Consider the following 18,059-nt stretch of genomic DNA (forward strand, 5'->3'; position numbering starts at 1 on the left):
GGAGGTGTGATGGTGTGGGGGTGTTTTGCTGGTGACACTGTTGGGGATTTATTCAAAATTGAAGGCACACTGAACCAGCATGGCTACCACAGCATCCTGCAGCGACATGCCATCCCATCCGGTTTGCGTTTAGTTGGACGATCATTTATTTTTCAACAGGACAATGACCCCAAACACACCTCCAGGCTGTGTAAGGGCTATTTGACCAAGAAGGAGAGTGATGGAGTGCTGCGGCAGATGACCTGGCCTCCACAGTCACCGGACCTGAACCCAATCCAGATGGTTTGGGGTGAGCTGGACTGCAGAGTGAAGGCAAAGGGGCCAACAAGTGCTAAACACCTCTGGGAACTCCTTCAAGACTGTTGGAAAACCATTTCAGGTGACTACCTCTTGAAGCTCATGGAGAGAATGCCAAGAGTGTGCAAAGCAGTAATCAGAGCAAAGGGTGGCTATTTTGAAGAAACTAGAATATAAAACATGTTTTCAGTTATTTCACCTTTTTTTGTTAAGTACATAACTCCACATGTGTTCATTCATAGTTTTGATGCCTTCAGTGAGAATCTACAATGTAAATAGTCATGAAAATAAAGAAAACGCATTGAATGAGAAGGTGTGTCCAAACTTTTGGCCTGTACTGTACATACATACATACATACATACATACATACATACATGTATGTATAAAAAAGTGTGCACATAATCTGATAAAATTATTTCATTGGCAGCCTTTGACTTACACATTTTTCTTTGGAAGGTTGTGAGCGTGTGCTGATGACACACACTCAGAGAAAGCCGCACAGCTTTATGATGACAAGATAAAGAGACATAGGTTTATTATTAGACAGAGACGCATGGGGCAGATAAACAGATCTAATATCCATCGTCCAGATGTCAGGTCTTCAATATGATTTATTTCAGTCCTGCTGACGTTCCTGAATCCTGGATTACTTGTGAGCTTTAGAGCCTAATGGGCAGAGTGGATGGATGAAGAGTAGAGGACGGTGATGATGGTGGTGCAGACAGCTTTAGTGTAGCTGTACAGTATGTAGATATAAAAAGAGCGTCAGAACGAATACAGAGCATTTTGGCAAATCAGTCAACAGTGTTTTTTGTTTTTTAATCTTCACCAAATCCACCACACCCATTCACAGGTTGTTTCTCTACCTTTCTTACAATGCATGCTGGGATGGGGTTAACAGGAGTAAACAGGTATGGAAGACGAATGAATAATTAAAGGTCCCCTCAGGAAAAAATACAGTCCTGACCTCGGAGTGAGCCAGAAGTGTCTTGACAGAGGTCCAAACAGGTCATGCCACCATGACTGTGTAGTCTAATTTTGCCACAGGGTCTCAATGGTTAAACCGACTGTACAAAATGTCTCTGGTTCATTTCACATCCCTGACAGTCGCTCCTGCTTCCATATAAATCTTACCGTGGACTTGGAAATGTAAAGCCGGGCTCACCGCAGACGGGATGTCCTCGGCTGCACGGCGTCCTCGCAGCACTCTGCGAACCTCTTTGCCGCCCTCTTGGCGAAATGCACCTTCCCGCGGGCCTTGGTGACGGCGGCGTATTCATGGGACTTGAGCTTGGTGTAATAGTCGGAGAACTTGTTGTAGAGGATGGAGATGGGCATGCCATTGAGGATGACGCCAAAGGAGATGCAGGCGAAGGCAAAGATGCGACCCAGGTTGGTCTCGGGGAACATGTCGCCGTAGCCCACTGTGGAAATACTCACCTGGAGGATGGAGGGGACGTGGGACAAAAGAGAAAAGCAGACAGTACTAAATGTAAAGACTCCAGAGCTTAGATGTTGAGGAGATGATGATTTTTGTTTTTTCAAATGGAGACCCTACAGCTGATGCTTTCCTCGGACATGGATTTATGATTCTGAAGGGACTTTCTTTGGGGACATTGAGGAGTTATTTTCCACAGGACTTTCGAAACTAATGTTCTTACTTACATATATTGGTGCTCTAATTTCCAGGTTCCTGAAATGGGTTTTAATCAAAGCTGTATTTTTTTTAAACAGACTAAAACCATTGTTTGAAGAGGGATTTAATATGTATGTATCAGAGAGCAGGTGGAGAACAGATAGAAAGCACGTTGATTGACAGTTTGTTTAAATTTGTGTACATGTTTATGTGTGTATGGACTCACAGCAGCCCACCACCATGCGTGTGGCATGGAGGTGAAGTTGGTGTTATAAACATCGTGCTCCACAGTATACACCATGGCCGAAAACATGAAGATGCCCATGCCGATGAAGAGCAGCAAACAGCCCACCTGTACACACAAACACATTTTATTTATTATCTATCCATCTATCTATCAGTGTATACAGGCCAGGTCCATTTCCACTCACAGATTCTCTGGCATTTTAAACTTTGGCAACACCCTCTTCATTGCTCTTCCTAAAAATGTCATCTAATTCTCATTAGATTTAGTACATACAGCAATTTATCTCAATATTTCTCTTTTTTTTTTGACACAGACCTGCTGGTAGCACTGTCTCAGTGTGAAGCCAAAGGCTCTGAGGCCTGTCGAGTGACGAGCCAGCTTCAAGATCCTGAAGATTCGCATCAGCCGCATGATCTTCAGCACCTGGCCCACCTGCAGAAAAGACAAAACACACAAGAAGAAGAACCAATAAATAAGTTTGACACAAATAAATCGAACCAGTTCAGTCCAGTACCCTCTCCCTGCAGCCCGTTTTACCTTTCCAACACGTGCTACTGTCTCAATGTCCCCAGAGTGCGGGTGCAGGTCTTCGTCCTCGAAGCACTCAAGGGCTATCTGGAGGTAGTGCGGCAGGATGGCGATCAAGTCGACAGTGTTCAGCACACTGCGCCCAAAACTCTTGAGGTCGGGGGTGGACACCAGGCGCAGCAGGTACTCCAGGGTGAAGAAGGTGATGCAGAATGTCTCCACGTACTCGCCATAGAATCTGCCACTGAGCTGGCCCGACGCCGTCTGGAGGAGAAAATAATAGTAAATAATAAAAAAATGTTATTACTCCATATTAGCTTGAATGCTAAGAGGAATTATACACACAAAGCATGACAATGTTTTGACCAGAAATAGTGCCCATTTTCTGGGCACATCTCCAATTGTCGTGGCAACGGCTCCGGCATGTCTCAGTGGTGAGTGCGGTGGGAACTAAGATTTAATTGTTTTCTTGTAATGTTTAGTAGTCTGTATGTGTTGTATATGTTTGATTTATGACATGTGCTCAACAGTTTTTAGTATTTTACAATTTTAACTGGGACACTTGTTTTACCTCTCTCTATATATTTTTACACACTTGCGTTTGATTTATTTGTTATCTCAAAACCATATGAATCTATGAATATAGCACGACACTCTCAGAATGAAAACAGAGGTAGAGCGGGTCGTCCACCAATCGGATGATCAGTAGTTCGAGCCCTGGCTCCCCCAGTCTGCATGTCGAAGCATCCCTGGGCAAGATACTGAACTCCAAATTGCTCTCAATGGCTGTTCCATTGGTGTGTGTGTGTTAAAAAACTGAGTAACCGGTGGAACCATGTACAGTAGCTTCAGCCATCAGTGTGTGAATGAGTGAATATGACATGTAGTGTAAAAAGCACTGTCAGATGACTAGAAAGTGCAGGTCCACTGACCATTTACCATCTAGTGAGTCAATAAGTATTGTATTATCACTCTTAGTAATCTGCTCAGAACATGTTTGCTTTCTTATCCTATTCTATCTCTCACAAACACACACTCAAACTAAAACACACACCTTGTACTGCATCTCCTCCACAGTGTTGAGTGTCATGGCGACCAGTGAGACCAACACGAACATGGAGGAGGCGACGGCCACCAGCTTGGCGGTGACCGAGGAGAACGGCTTCTCCACCAGGTTCCAGATCATCTTTCGTGTCGACCCGAAGGCCAAGCCATCAAATAACACCTCGTTCTCCTCCATCTCCAGCTGGACGACACGAGACAGAAATACAGATCAGACACACAACAGAAGGAGAAACATCATTTTTCATGGCAAAAAATACATGGATACAGTTTAAAAGGTGGCCAACCTGGCCAATTGTGAAGTTTTCTCTAGGATATGTCACTTAAATTGAGGACATAACACTGTGTCAAAAACACAGGTAAATAAAAGGTGTATAAAACATCAGGACAGACAAATTGTTCACATCACAAACTAAAACAAATCTGAATTAAAGAAGCAAAAAATGAATGTCAAGAAAACACAACAGGGAAGAAACTGGCACAACAACCTACATCAGAGTGGGACCTCGGTGATGGAAACATCTGTCTAAATCTGTGCCAAGAAAAAGCTTATTCTCCGCTCTCCCATCTGTCAAGACGGCAGAGCGCAGCAGTGATTTATAATGTAGGTCAGTCAGACATGGAGACAGCCCACGGATTACTGACAAAATCTCACAGGTAAAAAAATGTAAACTGCTGAACCACTGACGCCAGGAGGTGATGACCTCTTGACATTTTTGTTTGCTGTATTTTAAAAATATGGAGCCTGGAGGGGGGTGGGGGGAATAAGTAGTGGATACAGGATGTCATTACATAGTCTGTAGGGACTATTCACTTCCACTGAATATTGCCTCCAGTGTGTCCTGTGGATTACCCAAAGTAAATGGGATGCTGCTTTTATTTCAATTTTTTTTAAATGTCTTTATTCAGTAAGCACTACAAATTAATTTCAATTCACCTCCATTGTATTGAGGTGGAGGCAGAAATCTCAAAACCTAAATAAAACCAAAGCTATATGCACTTATCGATCGCCTGACACTGGAGGTAAGTGGGAAAATTATGTTCGCTCTAAAGAAGAAGGAGGTGTACTGATGTCAGAAAAACATTAGATGCAACAAAAATGAGTTCTCATCTCCTGAAAGAGCAAGAACAGAGCTATCAGACGGCACTATCACTGTCATGTCAGACTAATTTTTAGCATATCAAGATGACTCATGAGCTGTGACTAGCAATTCCTAGCAGGTGTTATACTCTTAGTAGACGCAGTTTAATGGGTCGGCGGGCTGATATTTCTTGCTACAGTAATTAGCTGCTGTCACGCCAGCTCCCACCATGACACAGCAATTATCTTAAGTTTTCTCACAAAGAAAATTTTACAACTATTTGTTATGATAACGTGAGAAAAAAATGCTTCTTTGGGACACGAGCATTATTGTTAGCTATGCTAAATATGTTAGCTAATGTAGCTAGCTAGCGTAAGTGAGCAAGCATATCCAGGCTGTCTTCAGTAGCCTGTTGCCTAGGGGTCAGGACACCAGGTGTTTACTATGATGTTATTCATCCCTACAACAGTAAAAACTTTATCCCTAACCTGATATGAAGTGTGCGCTGAACATGGAAGCATTTTTGATGATCGCCTCCGTCCAGTCCTTTCGTCTTATTAACAAAGAAAAAAAAAAAGTAAACTGCTGAACCACTGATGCTAGAAGGTGATGACCTCTCGACATTTTTATTTGCTGTATGTTAAAATATACAGAGCCTGGAGGGGGGAAAGTAATAAGTAGCATATAATGGAGAAAGCATGACCCACCCTTCTCTGCCTTTGATTGGCTTACCCTAATATTCTTACCCTAAACCAGGGGTTGGCAGCCTTTACTATCAAGAGAGACATTTTTGACCCAAAGTAATAAAGAAAAGTCTGCGTGGAGCCGCATTTGAGGGTATTAATGAAGGTAAAACAGCCTATTAGGTCTAAATGAGCCTACACTAACAGTCTAAATGAGCCTACACTAACAGTCTAAATGAGCATTCATTCATGCTTTACCACAAGGTGGCTACTCTGCAGAGCACTATTTATGATTATTAGGTACTTTAACTTTGCAGAGCTGGCAGTGACAGTAAACAAATCTGTCCATGCACTACTAAATGCTAATTTTATTCCGAAACTCTTACTTTTGTGGATTTGGCATCCACAGCCAACCAGCTAGGAAGACTTGAGACTAGCCACAGCTATCAAGGTTCTGCAAAATTTTTATTTGGTTCAGAGGATTCACATTTTTACAACTGGAGAATGTAAGAATTTCTTTAGGCCTACAACACTGATATATAACCATTATTCATTTCTGTCTAATTTTTTTTCAAAGCCACAGGGAGCCACTGGAGAGGGGCGACATCCATCCCACGGCCTAACCCTGCCCTTAACCAAACCAGTCTCACTCCTTGCACCTAAACCTAACCAATCCAACCAACTGTAGGCTAGCAGGCTATGCCTTCACGATCAAAGTAACAAACATTTGGCTGCTGCGACACGTGTCACATCTTTTACCACCTGGTAAACACGAGGTCGGATGCTGGGTGCTGCTCTTGTGCCTAGGGCGTATTTACCAGAAATCCTGAGTTCTGAGCTGATCATTTTCCAGGCGTTTAAGCGTGTATTAGACATTAAATATTGTCCGTGGGATGGATATAAAGATCTTGGCAGCTCTGAACTAAAATAATTAACTTCTCCTTTAATTTGCAATAGACTGATATATACAGAGGAGGGGAAATATATGCCAGCTGTGACTGGTAGTTGTTTGTTACCACATAGCATGTTGCTATGTTCCAAAAGTTGAGCTATGGGTGTGTTTGGAAACACTCACTGCCGGAGCTTACTTTGGCACAAACTAGACTGTTTGTAAATTCTTTCTTAGCGCTGTTGGAATGTACTGGTACTGCTAAGTTATTTAGAACACCACACTCTCGGAGCAGCAGAGCGCACTAGGGATAGAATGCTACGTTTCTTCGAACAACAGGGCTCTCATTTTAATGCAGAACTTCACATTGGATTTACAGAAGCATCTATGGTTATCTCAGGGCGCAACCTTGAAAAACAATTGCTTGGTAATGCCTTTGCTGCAACGGCATCACTCTTGCTTTTGAGTGCGCCTTCCACGCATCTACATTGGATATGAAGGTGCAATAAACATGGCATGTGTACTGGCTCTATAACCCCACATCTCTTTTACAGCCATGGTAGCTGCTCTGTGAGGCTGTACTTAGACACAGCATACTTTTAACTAAGTTATATAAGCATGCCAACTGCTCACAATGGCCTCCGAACATGCTGATTGCCTGGGTCCAGACCTTGGAATCCATCCACTCCACGGAGCTGACTGATTTGTTTGGCATCATGATATGAAACATCTTATCACCAATCTGCTGATAAGATGTCACTATCTGATGACATCACAAATTTCAAGGCTCTTATTATGTTGGTTGCTCCTCTACTGGGCAAACAAACAGTCACCAGTACCCCACTTGTGGTTTTGCTGACAAATGTCGACAGTGGTTCAGAGATCTGGACACAGGATGTCTTCTACAAGTCTTGAGAGTTACTTAGATTCTTCTCTTATAAAAATCATAAAACACATTGCTGACTCACCTCTGCTATCAGCTGTTTCTGTATTTTCAGCTGCTCGTTGAGCTCATCCTGCCTCTCTTCGAAGGAGATGCGGCAGCAGCGTTGACTGTTTTTGATTCTGACGCCCCAGTAGTTAATCTCCTCCAGGAAGTTGCGGGGACACAGCTCATCTTTAATGTACAACACTCCAGTTCTGATGGAGAGGACAGAGACAGGAGAACAAGGCCCAGAATTATTCCAAGTGGAAGAGGGAAACTCGTCTCTTCTTTCATCTTACCAAGTATTTTATTTTAACCTGTAGAAGTTGAAGATGTTGTGGAAGATTTTCGGGTCCCGGTCGAAGAAGAACTCGTTGCTCTGAACGACATAGTCGTCACACAGGTCCAACTTCCTGCTGTGGTCTGTGTATGTGGCCAATTGGCCGATCCTTGTCTTTGGATACCTGGCAGCTAACCTGTAGGGCAAATGGTACACCTAGAAGAGAGGAAAATAGAATAGATGAAAGGTGAAATATGGGTTAAAATATTACATAATGGCAAGAACTTAAATCATTTGGAGAATGAAGCTGAAGGTTTATAAAAAGATTGTGTGTGGAAAAAAAACACTTTTAATAACTGATCTATTCAGATAACGCCTGTCTCTTCAAATATCTGTCATTAAAGCTGGGGTAGGCAGTTTTATTTTAGAGTCACCGGGGAAAAATACCACACTAAAGCTGAGTGTATTGTAAGTGACCCTTTGCTAAGCCCTGCCCCCTTGAGATGGTCCGACAAGCTGTCGCAGTAAGCGTGGAGCCCACACTGTAACTAACTGCACTCCCTGAAGACATATTATCATATTTTTGGAAAAATGAAAGAGTGATTCCAGAGGGAAGCAGACAGAGGGGTCTACAGTCTGTGTTTGAAGGATATATCCAGGATGTCAGACTGACTCAGCAGCAACAACAGGTTAAAAAGACAAAGATAGTTAGAAGCTAAAGCCGAACTATAGGCTACAGATCACAGTGTAAAAGTGAACCACCACATCACTGCTGATCGCCACACAAGACAATGAATATAAAGGGAAACTTTGCTGATATTGAACCAGCTGTGTGGCATTGCAGTGTGTGCAGATGAACGGTGTTTGGCTTCGCCCCTGTGCCAATGCTAGGGCCCAGACCTCCTCCACCGGACAGGCAGTGTTCTCTCCGGGGGGTAAGTCGAACAACGCTAATCTGCGCTCAATGCGTTGAGACATAGCTGGTTGAATATCAGCAAAGTTTCCCTGCTTCCCTTCACTGGTTTCTGTACAGCAGGGTCGGTCTTTGTTTCACTGTTATAATCATTAAAAAGCAAAAGCAGCATGTGTATACATTCAGTAGGCTATATCTTCAGTAACTAGCTAGCTAACCCTACACTTTTCAGGCTTTGATTTTGGTTTTGGAACAGGGAAGAAACGTATATCTTTTTCCAACCTCTCCAGTATCATTAATACACGACGTGCCCCAGGCACAACATTTAGCTCCAAATCCACAACACCAGCCTGAAAATGAAGGAAATCTGAATCTTGGCTTCATACGTCCCTGGAAGATCTCAATGCTGATTGGCTATCGCGGCACAAATTGTTTAGCTGAAGTTCAGATTTTTTCAACTCTCGTGAATATGCATATGATTCAAAATCGCTTAATTTGCTTAAGTTGCTTGACTGAACAGCTCCCCCTGGTGGAGAATCTGCAGCCTGCTGAATGCGATATCAGTCTGGTTTTCACCGTATCTAATCAAGCAGAACATTTGTGGTAGAAGCTGAGTGAAGTTACCGTTCCTCCCACGTTGATGTTGAGAATGAAGTGTTTGGTTGGAGAGAGCAGCACGCGGGAAGGAGACACCGGGAGTCGATCTTCCTCCTCCTCGTTTTCATACTCAGCATAAAGATCATAGATGTCTCTGCCCAGATCCTTCACAAATAACAAAAAACTTTATGATGATGAATTCAGCATTTTAAACTTTTATATAAGATGAATGAGACCATATAAAGAAAGGATCAAACTACGCAGAATAAAACTGAAATATTAGGTACGAGATAAAGAACATGGGTGTCTTCAGGTAACGGCCACCTAAATTTAATGCTTTTTAAAACCTTAAGATCATTTCTAACAAAATGTAAGTGATTTTTGTAAAAAACAAACAAACAAACATTTCTCTTATACTAGAATTGCAGGTAAGTATAAAGGTAAGTAGTATATATGTCGTCCCGTGCCGAGGTAGGTTTATGGCAACAGGTAAGTGCATTTCTAAAGTAAAAAAATCAGTATAAGGTTCAGTGGAAGGTTTAAAGATTTGTAACATCAGAAATGTGGACTTTTATGCAGAAGTGACGGACTCATTTTGACCAAAAGAAATTAAAGGATGGATAAATGAAAGCGGATAACCTCCTGATCACATTTTGGGTTTACTTGACCTTATACTTCATTCTACTTAACTTAGACCTATTGTCCTCGTTCATGGACACTTTCTTTTGTCCCATCTAGTGGTAGTGAGAGCACAATACGCTAATCCATGTAAAAACAAGATGTCAGCCATCTCTGTCAAATCAGTCTGCAGCCGATCCTGACCCAAATGTGGACAAGGTCCAAAACCTGATCACATTTTATGGTTTTAAGTTGTTTATTTATGATTAATAATGTTTGTAGTTTGATATGGCAACAAATTTGACCAATTTTAGCAACAGTAACAAGCTAAGACACTGTTAATTAGTAAGTATTTGTTTGAGGGCACTGGGACTTAATTATCAGTGACAATGTTTAGTTTTTTATAGTTATTGTGTCCTACTGATCCCAAATAGCTAGAAGAAATTAAAAATGCATACCAAACAAAAGTTCGGGTCTCACTGTGGCAATGAAGACTTCACAAATTTAAACTCAAGACTATTTAATGACTTTTAAGGCCAAATATTTATAAAATTCCATTAAAGATATTTTAAGGATATGCAGACACATGCAAATATTAGGTAAGCATTATCAGAAATACAACAATTAAAGTATAACAGGGGAAACCAAACAAAAAAGAGAACTGAATATATTTGGGCTCTAAATGTTGGTCTAGCAAAACAAGCAATTTTAGGATGTCAGTTTGGGCTCTGGAACATTAATCCGCTATGAAAATATTTGTTTGTCGCAGCCCTGAGCAGTAAAAAATTATTGACTTTAAAAAACACTTTTGTAATTTATCTATTTATTCAAGTAAACCACATTCGACGTGACAAAGGGACATGCTTTTTACCGTCAGCTTTGAAACCAAAATATGTAAAGTGAAGAGCAGAGGAGGTTTGATAGATACTAAAAAAAAAAAAAAACACTACATCAAATAAGAATAACTAAAGAGTCTGACCTGCATGGAGTTCCATGGCTTCATAAAGGTGTTGGTAAATTCCAGATAGTCTGGCGGCTCTTTGACGGCTTGAGTCCGGCTGCCGGGCTTGTAGCTGGGGAACAAACTCCTGCTACGGGCTCTGAGGTGGGTCAACATGATCGCTGCTTAATGTGTGAACCCTAAAATCATTTAACCTGCATGGAGAGACATCCTGACAACAAACACCGCCTTTCTGTCAAACACACACACACACACAGCTGGCATCTTGCTCATGTGCACAGAACCTTCATGTCTCTCACACACACAAGGCATACTCACAAATGGGTAAACATGCGTGCAAGGGTGGGAAATGTTTTCACACTAATTCACAGAGAAATCATGTCAACACACACACACACACACACACACACGCACACACACACACACACACACACACACACACACACACACATAGTAGTGAGGTAGGAAGTGACTCTCGTCATATAATGCAGCTGACTGAGATGATCCGGGTGCTTAAAGTTTTATCCTCTTTTATCCATCTCTTGATCTCCGTCTCTCCTCCCACTTATTCCTACATCTCATAACTTTACACATCTGGTTATCTGCAGTTGGACGGCAGATCTGAAGTCACTATCAAATAATTTAAAGTGATATTACAGGACTGATTAATTATTCCAATAGCCGTTAATTCTGGTTTGTACATATTCCAGTTTTTTTAAGTATTGGTAGAGAAAGATTTCCGCACACTTACATCTATACAGTGTTTCACTTTATTGTTGAGCTTCGGTCCATTAGACCGTCATCAGAGCATATATGAGGCAACAATGGACAGGCTGGTAAACCTCCTGGGAGTTGTAGTTTTTTTGACCGTTGTTGCCTCATGTATGCTCTGATGAAGGTCTAATAGACTAATAAAGTTGAATCTTTTTTTAATTGTTGTTCAGAATACAGACATGCAGTCAGACTGCTGCAGAGTCCTTCCTTTATATGTAACTGAGACCTACACATCTGACCTCTGCCTTAATCCAAGCGTGTGTTTGACGTATTTTGCCCCACTGATAACTGCAGCAGCCAGATAGGTGGAGATTAATCCTTGCTGCACTTAAACTGGGATAATGAACGGATGGAGCCGGACTCCTTCCAAATAAAACGACTTAACAGCTCCCTCACCGTCTCAGCCTACTTCCTTAACTAACCAGCCTCCTCCTGCTTGTCCCTCAGCTGAGTGATCCGGCCATGACGAGTCAGGAGCTGTCGCAGAGATTAAATTGTGTGCTGGATGCACAGAGGAGGTGGAGGTTTCAGCTGCTTTAGCTGTGTAAGTTTGATGGCTGACAGTTGCTTTTGTTTAATGTCTTTGACTATTCTTGCTGATCCTCAATCATACTTTTTTCTAACATAAATTTGTCTCTTGGCTCAGGAGTGATGTCAGGTCAAGTCTTGTCATGTTTTGGATATCTGAGCTGTTAGCAGTTCCTCCATGGAGACATTTCATAAAGTACTTAAAATGAAAAAATGTTAAAAAAAAAAAAAACCCAACAACATCGCTTTTCCCTTTTCCTTTCCTATTAATCATCTCACCACCCCTCAGAGAAAGGCTACTGTACATTGTGACTTTTTGAAGAGGCCCTGACTACAATGTTCACTACCACTGAAGGAAACTAACGATATTTTAAGTGTAGATACTTTGTCAGCCACAAGAGCTCTTTCTTGCAGAAAAAAGTACATTTCCTTTTCATTAGGGCTGCCCCCTGATAGTCATCCAAATGTTAGCGGACCAGAAGTTATTAGTCAGCAAGCTCTCATTGGTTGCTTAGTTGAAGAAGAAAAACAAAAAAAAACAAATGTGAAACTCTATTAGGAGCTGCACCTTGTCAAAATAAATCAAAACCTATATGACTGGACCATGTGGGAATTTAATTTGAAAGGACAGACACAGGAAGTGACACGCTCAGCAGTCACACAGGAGTCATGTTAATTTCCAGGGCTGGTACCTGCGGTTATTCCACAGGCTAGTTAATAACATGTCGGGCAGGAAATCCAAAGTGTGGGATCATTTTGAGAAGGTGAAGGACGAACCCAAGGTGATATGTGAACTCATCTTCATTGGTCGACTACAAACATGACGTATCATCTGAAACATGGAAGTAGCTACATGCCCATTAGCCCACAGCGTCATTAACAGGCGGCTCGCTCAGTGTGTAACGTGCACTTGTAGATAAAATATAGGCCTATATTAATGAAGGTTCATTAGTATGGTTTTGTATTTCTCTGTAATGTAGTTGTTTGTTGCTATATTAATGTTTGAAATCTCAGTTATAGGACCTTTAAGTACATTTTGCTTTGAATACTTCTGTACTTCTACTTGAGTAGGATTTTGAGTGTAGGACTTGCACCTCGTTTCAACTGTGTTTTGTGTCCGTATTTCTGCACAGTAAATGGAGTACACTAGTGTTCAAAGCAAGGAAATGCATCTCTTTACAGATGGATAGAGATGACTCTCATGCATACACAGAGGTATGTGGAAACAAAGTGTTACACAGATTGCTGTATTGTTACGTAAACATGCACCAATGGAAGCACTTTCAGGTTTGCACTTCAGTGTATCCCCACATACACACACACACACACACACACACACCACACACACACACACACACACACACACACACACACACACTCGCTTACACGATAGACAAGACAGGACGCCAAGTTTTGAACAATGTTGTGGATTAGGTTTTAATTCTCAAGTGAATTTCAAATCAGGTTCTTCACAGATACAGAGCTTTGAAGTTTTAATAGTAGTATTCCCCCTCACTGTACAAGGCTAGAAAAAGTTCACAGCAACAGCACACAAACATACAAAATAGTTTTTACCAAATTCAGTTGTGTTGGAATTTTTTTTCTCCATTTTTTTCAGCTTTTTCTTTCTTGTTAAATACATCTGAACTCTAACCCTGGTATGATGCCCAACCATAGCAAAAAATTGATTTCAAGTCAAATGTATACAATCTTATTTACACAAGGAACATTTGATCAAAGTGCATTGAAGAGAGTCCTGATTGACGGTCATGTCTTTGAGGGATGACGGGTAAATATGTACAGTGTTTACAAATGTTGTAACCATGGTGATCCTTACATAGCTTCTATAATAATAATAATAATAGTAATAATAATAATAATAATAATAATAATAATAATAATAATAATTAATAATAATTAATAATAGTAATGAACACTGGCTGAAAAAACAGCTTGTAAGAATGCACTCCAGGAGGTACCATTGACAAAATCATAAAAATAACAAAATTAAAATTAGCAAATAAAAGAAAAGTTACATCTTAGATATTACTGCCCAAAACATGATCGTACATAAATATTCACACGTCTGAGCCCGTTGGGTCAGAGGGGCAAGAAATAAAGTTTGGATTAAATTCCCCACGAGTGCCTCACTTCTCAGAATATGGTCAAAAAAGGAGTCTCACGCTGTCACGTCAGATCCTGACAGCTCAGATCTGGTTTTAAATCCTGTCCAGCAGAGTCGATCTGTTTGTTGAGAGAAATACTGTGTCCTCTTGTAAGTTTTCCACCTCAGTTTGAACACAGAAAGCCCTGTTAGGTGATCAAACCGAGGAAATTCACAGCGTTCCTCTCTGTTGTGAAAACATGTCGGACTCCTTTAAGAGGATGGGGCAAAAAAAAAAAAAAAAAAAAAGACAGGAAGCCGTGGCCCAAGAAAATTCAGGACCCAAAAAAAAAAAAAAAAAAAAAAAAAAATCCTTAACACTTTGGACGCATTGAGTGAAAAGAGTTATGGACACATAATTCATTGTAGTATTCACATAATAAATAACATTTCCTCAAGTCATCCTCTCCACAGATAATAACATAATGCACTTCAGAAGGCATGTGGTCGTACTGTAAGGGCTGCTGCTGCTGCTGCTACGGACAACCGGCGGCGCATGGGAACGAGGTGGCACCACGCAACGCTCCGGGTTGCCGTAAAAACAAAAACGATCATGATAAATCGTCGTCTGTGCTCACTATCGAAATCTGGAGACAGAGAAAGGGAGGGGGAGGAGAGAAAGTTGGTTTTAACAAAGGTTGTTTGTTTCCAAGAGTTGAGTAAAGAAAGGAAACAGAAGAAACAGCTAGTCTGGCTCCGTCCAAAGTCTACCCACACCACTACAAAGGGTTCATACAGACATTACAAAATGGAATTTAAGGACTTTCAAGTACTTTTTACAATCAGCATTTTTTATTCTCAAAGACTTCACCAAAAGAAAATCATTAATTTTCAAATCTAATTAAAAAAAAGGAAGATGTGATCAACAGGGCTGGGTATTATTTGAAAATCTACAATACCAGTACCAACACCAGTAACCTTACAGTGATACCATTAGAGTACTTCATTTGAAGCCCATAATGTGAATGGAGTGGCGTGTGGTACAGCCAAACTTTCGATGTTTTGGACTGCCAACTCTCAAATACACCATGCTTATCTTCAACACACCACAGGCTGTATGGATTGTAGGTGCTACTGTGGGAGCATGGGCTCCGCATCGGGGACAGTCGTGAGAGTCCACCCATCCATATGCACACACTGACAGGGCAAGCTGTTAGCATCACACGGCTAACGTTACCTAATGGCTTACCGACAGTCTGGGACCATTTAACAGCCTGTTGTTGGATGTTAGCTCATGATAACAGGGCAGGTGTTTAACTGACCGATTACTGCGAGGAGAATGGCTCTGGAGACGGCAGCAACAGAAAGTTTGCTGATCTGGCGGGGAGTCAGGACGGGCTGATCAGACCCCCAGTGTTAAAAGGATTGAAACCACTTGTTGTTTGACAGGAGAATTTTCTGATTCTTCCCTCAAAATTCAAGCACCTTGTGTGAACCCTGTCTACAGTTTATCAACACATCTACATCTCAGTTGTTTCATTTGCCAACAAAGGTAAATGTAAAAACAACACTTTGTCCATTGCCTTCAGTCTGTTGCAGCTGTGAGGGTGCCGGCAGAGGTGTGTGTGTCCATCTTGTGGCTCTGGCTGGGTTTAGGTTAATCTCTTTAATCTGTTTACAGAGAGATGTGTTCTGTGGGCGGCCCACAATGCACTAAGGATTACTAAAGGCCACAAGGTCTGGATGAGAGCAGAGGTCATTAACACGCAGTCCCCATCCTCCATGTCAGGATTACACTCTACAGCACCAGATTTTTATTTTAATAAATTGAAACAAAAGTGCTTCTTTTATTATTGAAGAGAGCTTGTCATTATTTTCAAGTTCAGATATTGATAACTGATTGGGAGACGTGTGTGCTTTGAGATTAGTAGGTCAATCCCGCGAGGTGTTTGCCAACCTTTCTTACCCATGATGCTCCTGGTTGTTTACTCACCGCAGGGTAGGTGTGGCCCACATTGGCACCGTGCCGGGTGATGTCGATGTTGAGGTCTTCCTCCGTGGTCTTCAGGTAAACGGGGTTGTCAAAGTTCATGCTCTTCTGGTTCTTCAGCTGCCAGTTTCTCCACATCAGGTAGCCGCCCGCTGCCGCCATTGCCAGCAGCACTGAGCAGAGGGGCAAATAAATGCAGTCAGATAACCCATAATAGGCTGTAGTTCCCACAAGTGTATTAGGGTGTATATGTGTGTTTGTATGCAGCGGAAGAATCAAACCATAAATTTCGTATCTTGTGCCTTTAAATTGCAAATAATTCCCTCAAATAATTTTAATTTCCTCCTTAAGTTTAGTAATTCAGACCAGCACATATTTTTGTTTAGATTTTACACCCTCTTGCTTTGTTCTCACCTGCTCTACAAATATTTTGTCACACAGCTGGACTGTTAGCTGCCATTTTACCATGAAAAATAACTCAAGAAAACAGTTGCAGCTAAAAGGTGGTTCATGTATTTAATATAACTTCATCTAAGCTTGGGTGTGAGTGTGTAACTACAACATTAACAAGTTAGCTGTGTTTGTTTCAGTAGATACATGATAGTCTTAGATAGATATGGAAGATATTTTTCCAGTGAAAGGAAGATTTTGGCAAGAATTCCAACTATATCCATATTTTCACGGACACAAATTACTGCTACACATAAACTTAAGTATACTGATAGCACAAAATAGTACGAAATAACTTCAGATTGGTATTACAAACTTAAAGGGATAGTGCACCCAAAAATGAAAATTCAGCCTTTATCTACTCACCCTCATGCCGAGGGAGGCTCAGGTGAAGTTTTTGAGTCCTCACAAAACTTGCGGAGATCCAAGGGGAGAGGGGGTAGCAACACAACTCCACCTAATGGAGGCTTACGGCGCCCCAGATTCAAACGTCCAAAAACACATAATTGAATCCACAAAATATCTCCATACTGCTCGTCCAAGTGTCCTGAAGCCCCGACATAAAACGTTGTTTGGAAAAACGTCACAAGTTGTGTTGCTACCCCCTCTCCCCTGGGATCTCCGCAAGTATTGTGAGGACTCTCAAACTTCACCTGAGCCTCCATCGGCATATGGGTGAGTAGATCATGGCTGAATTTTCATTTTTGGGTGCACCGTCCCTTTAAAGTAATCAAGCCATGGTCAACAGAGCCATCAGACTCCTTGTGTGTGTGAGATTTCTACGTACAGACAGGCAGTATGGCCCAGGCGGCTGCAGACCCTCTGGCTGTGGAGTTCACTTGGATTGACGTGCTCACGTTGGCTTCTGAAAGACAAAACAAACCACAAGTCAACATTCTGAATCCAACATAAACTTTCAGGACAGAAAGTGGAAGGATTCCTGTGTTCTGAATCACATACTTTTCCTTTGTACTTTTAGTATGCACTGCAGCTGCTCTTATAAAGTACATACTGTTGGGACACAGTAATTCATCACATTGCGCCTTGAATTGTGTTTGATGTTATCTATGCCAATCATTTACGCAAGTTACTACTAGCAAGCATGGATGCATTCAGCTGAGAGTCACCAGTTAATACAGTTACTCAGTTAAGCAAAACACAGTCAGCCTCTATGGCCGCAAGTTATTAAACATGTGGATGGAGGACACAGTCAAAAACTCTCATGTCACAGTAAAACAGAAGCAGAATTCATGTTGGCAAAAGGGACTCTGAACTATTCTGGCCAGCAAGCCAACACCACAATACAATAATGCTGGTACATTTCCCTGTTAAGATACAGTTTATGGTTTGTTAAATATAATACAAGTCCCATATATAGAGTTGTTGTGTCCTCATCTTTGGCGAGGAAGGATTTCTGATGTCAAGGCACAAAACTCTGAGTCTGTGTCATCCTATCCGACGCTCTGGACATGACCAAAGATAACGTAGTCACTT

At 41.5% G+C, this 18,059-nt stretch overlaps 2 protein-coding genes across 3 annotated transcripts in view; both read right to left on the minus strand.

The window, feature by feature from the left end:
* Positions 1 to 841: 841 nt before the first annotated feature.
* On the minus strand, positions 842 to 11,054 carry kcnv2a (potassium channel, subfamily V, member 2a). Its single transcript, XM_033647090.2, has 9 exons — positions 10,738 to 11,054; positions 9,168 to 9,305; positions 7,668 to 7,846; positions 7,394 to 7,565; positions 3,764 to 3,955; positions 2,719 to 2,973; positions 2,497 to 2,613; positions 2,161 to 2,286; positions 842 to 1,738 (listed from the first exon to the last, which is right to left on the minus strand). The coding sequence occupies exons 1-9, from the start codon at positions 10,873 to 10,875 to the stop codon at positions 1,460 to 1,462; spliced, it is 1,596 nt and encodes a 531-aa protein (XP_033502981.1). The 5' UTR covers positions 10,876 to 11,054; the 3' UTR covers positions 842 to 1,459.
* A 3,545-nt stretch (positions 11,055 to 14,599) lies between these two features.
* Positions 14,600 to 18,059, minus strand: part of vldlr (very low density lipoprotein receptor) — a 92,083-nt gene continuing 88,623 nt past the window's right edge. For both annotated transcript variants that reach the window (XM_033647089.2, XM_033647088.2), the window contains 3 exons: positions 17,353 to 17,430; positions 16,119 to 16,288; positions 14,600 to 14,772 (listed from right to left, as the gene is read on the minus strand). In XM_033647089.2, coding sequence (XP_033502980.1) covers positions 14,737 to 14,772; positions 16,119 to 16,288; positions 17,353 to 17,430 — 284 coding nt within the window. In that variant the 3' untranslated portion in view covers positions 14,600 to 14,736. The remainder of the gene's footprint in view (positions 14,773 to 16,118; positions 16,289 to 17,352; positions 17,431 to 18,059) is intronic.

The sequence above is a fragment of the Epinephelus lanceolatus genome, chromosome 19 (assembly GCF_041903045.1).
Source record: "Epinephelus lanceolatus isolate andai-2023 chromosome 19, ASM4190304v1, whole genome shotgun sequence".
NCBI lineage: Eukaryota > Metazoa > Chordata > Actinopteri > Perciformes > Serranidae > Epinephelus > Epinephelus lanceolatus.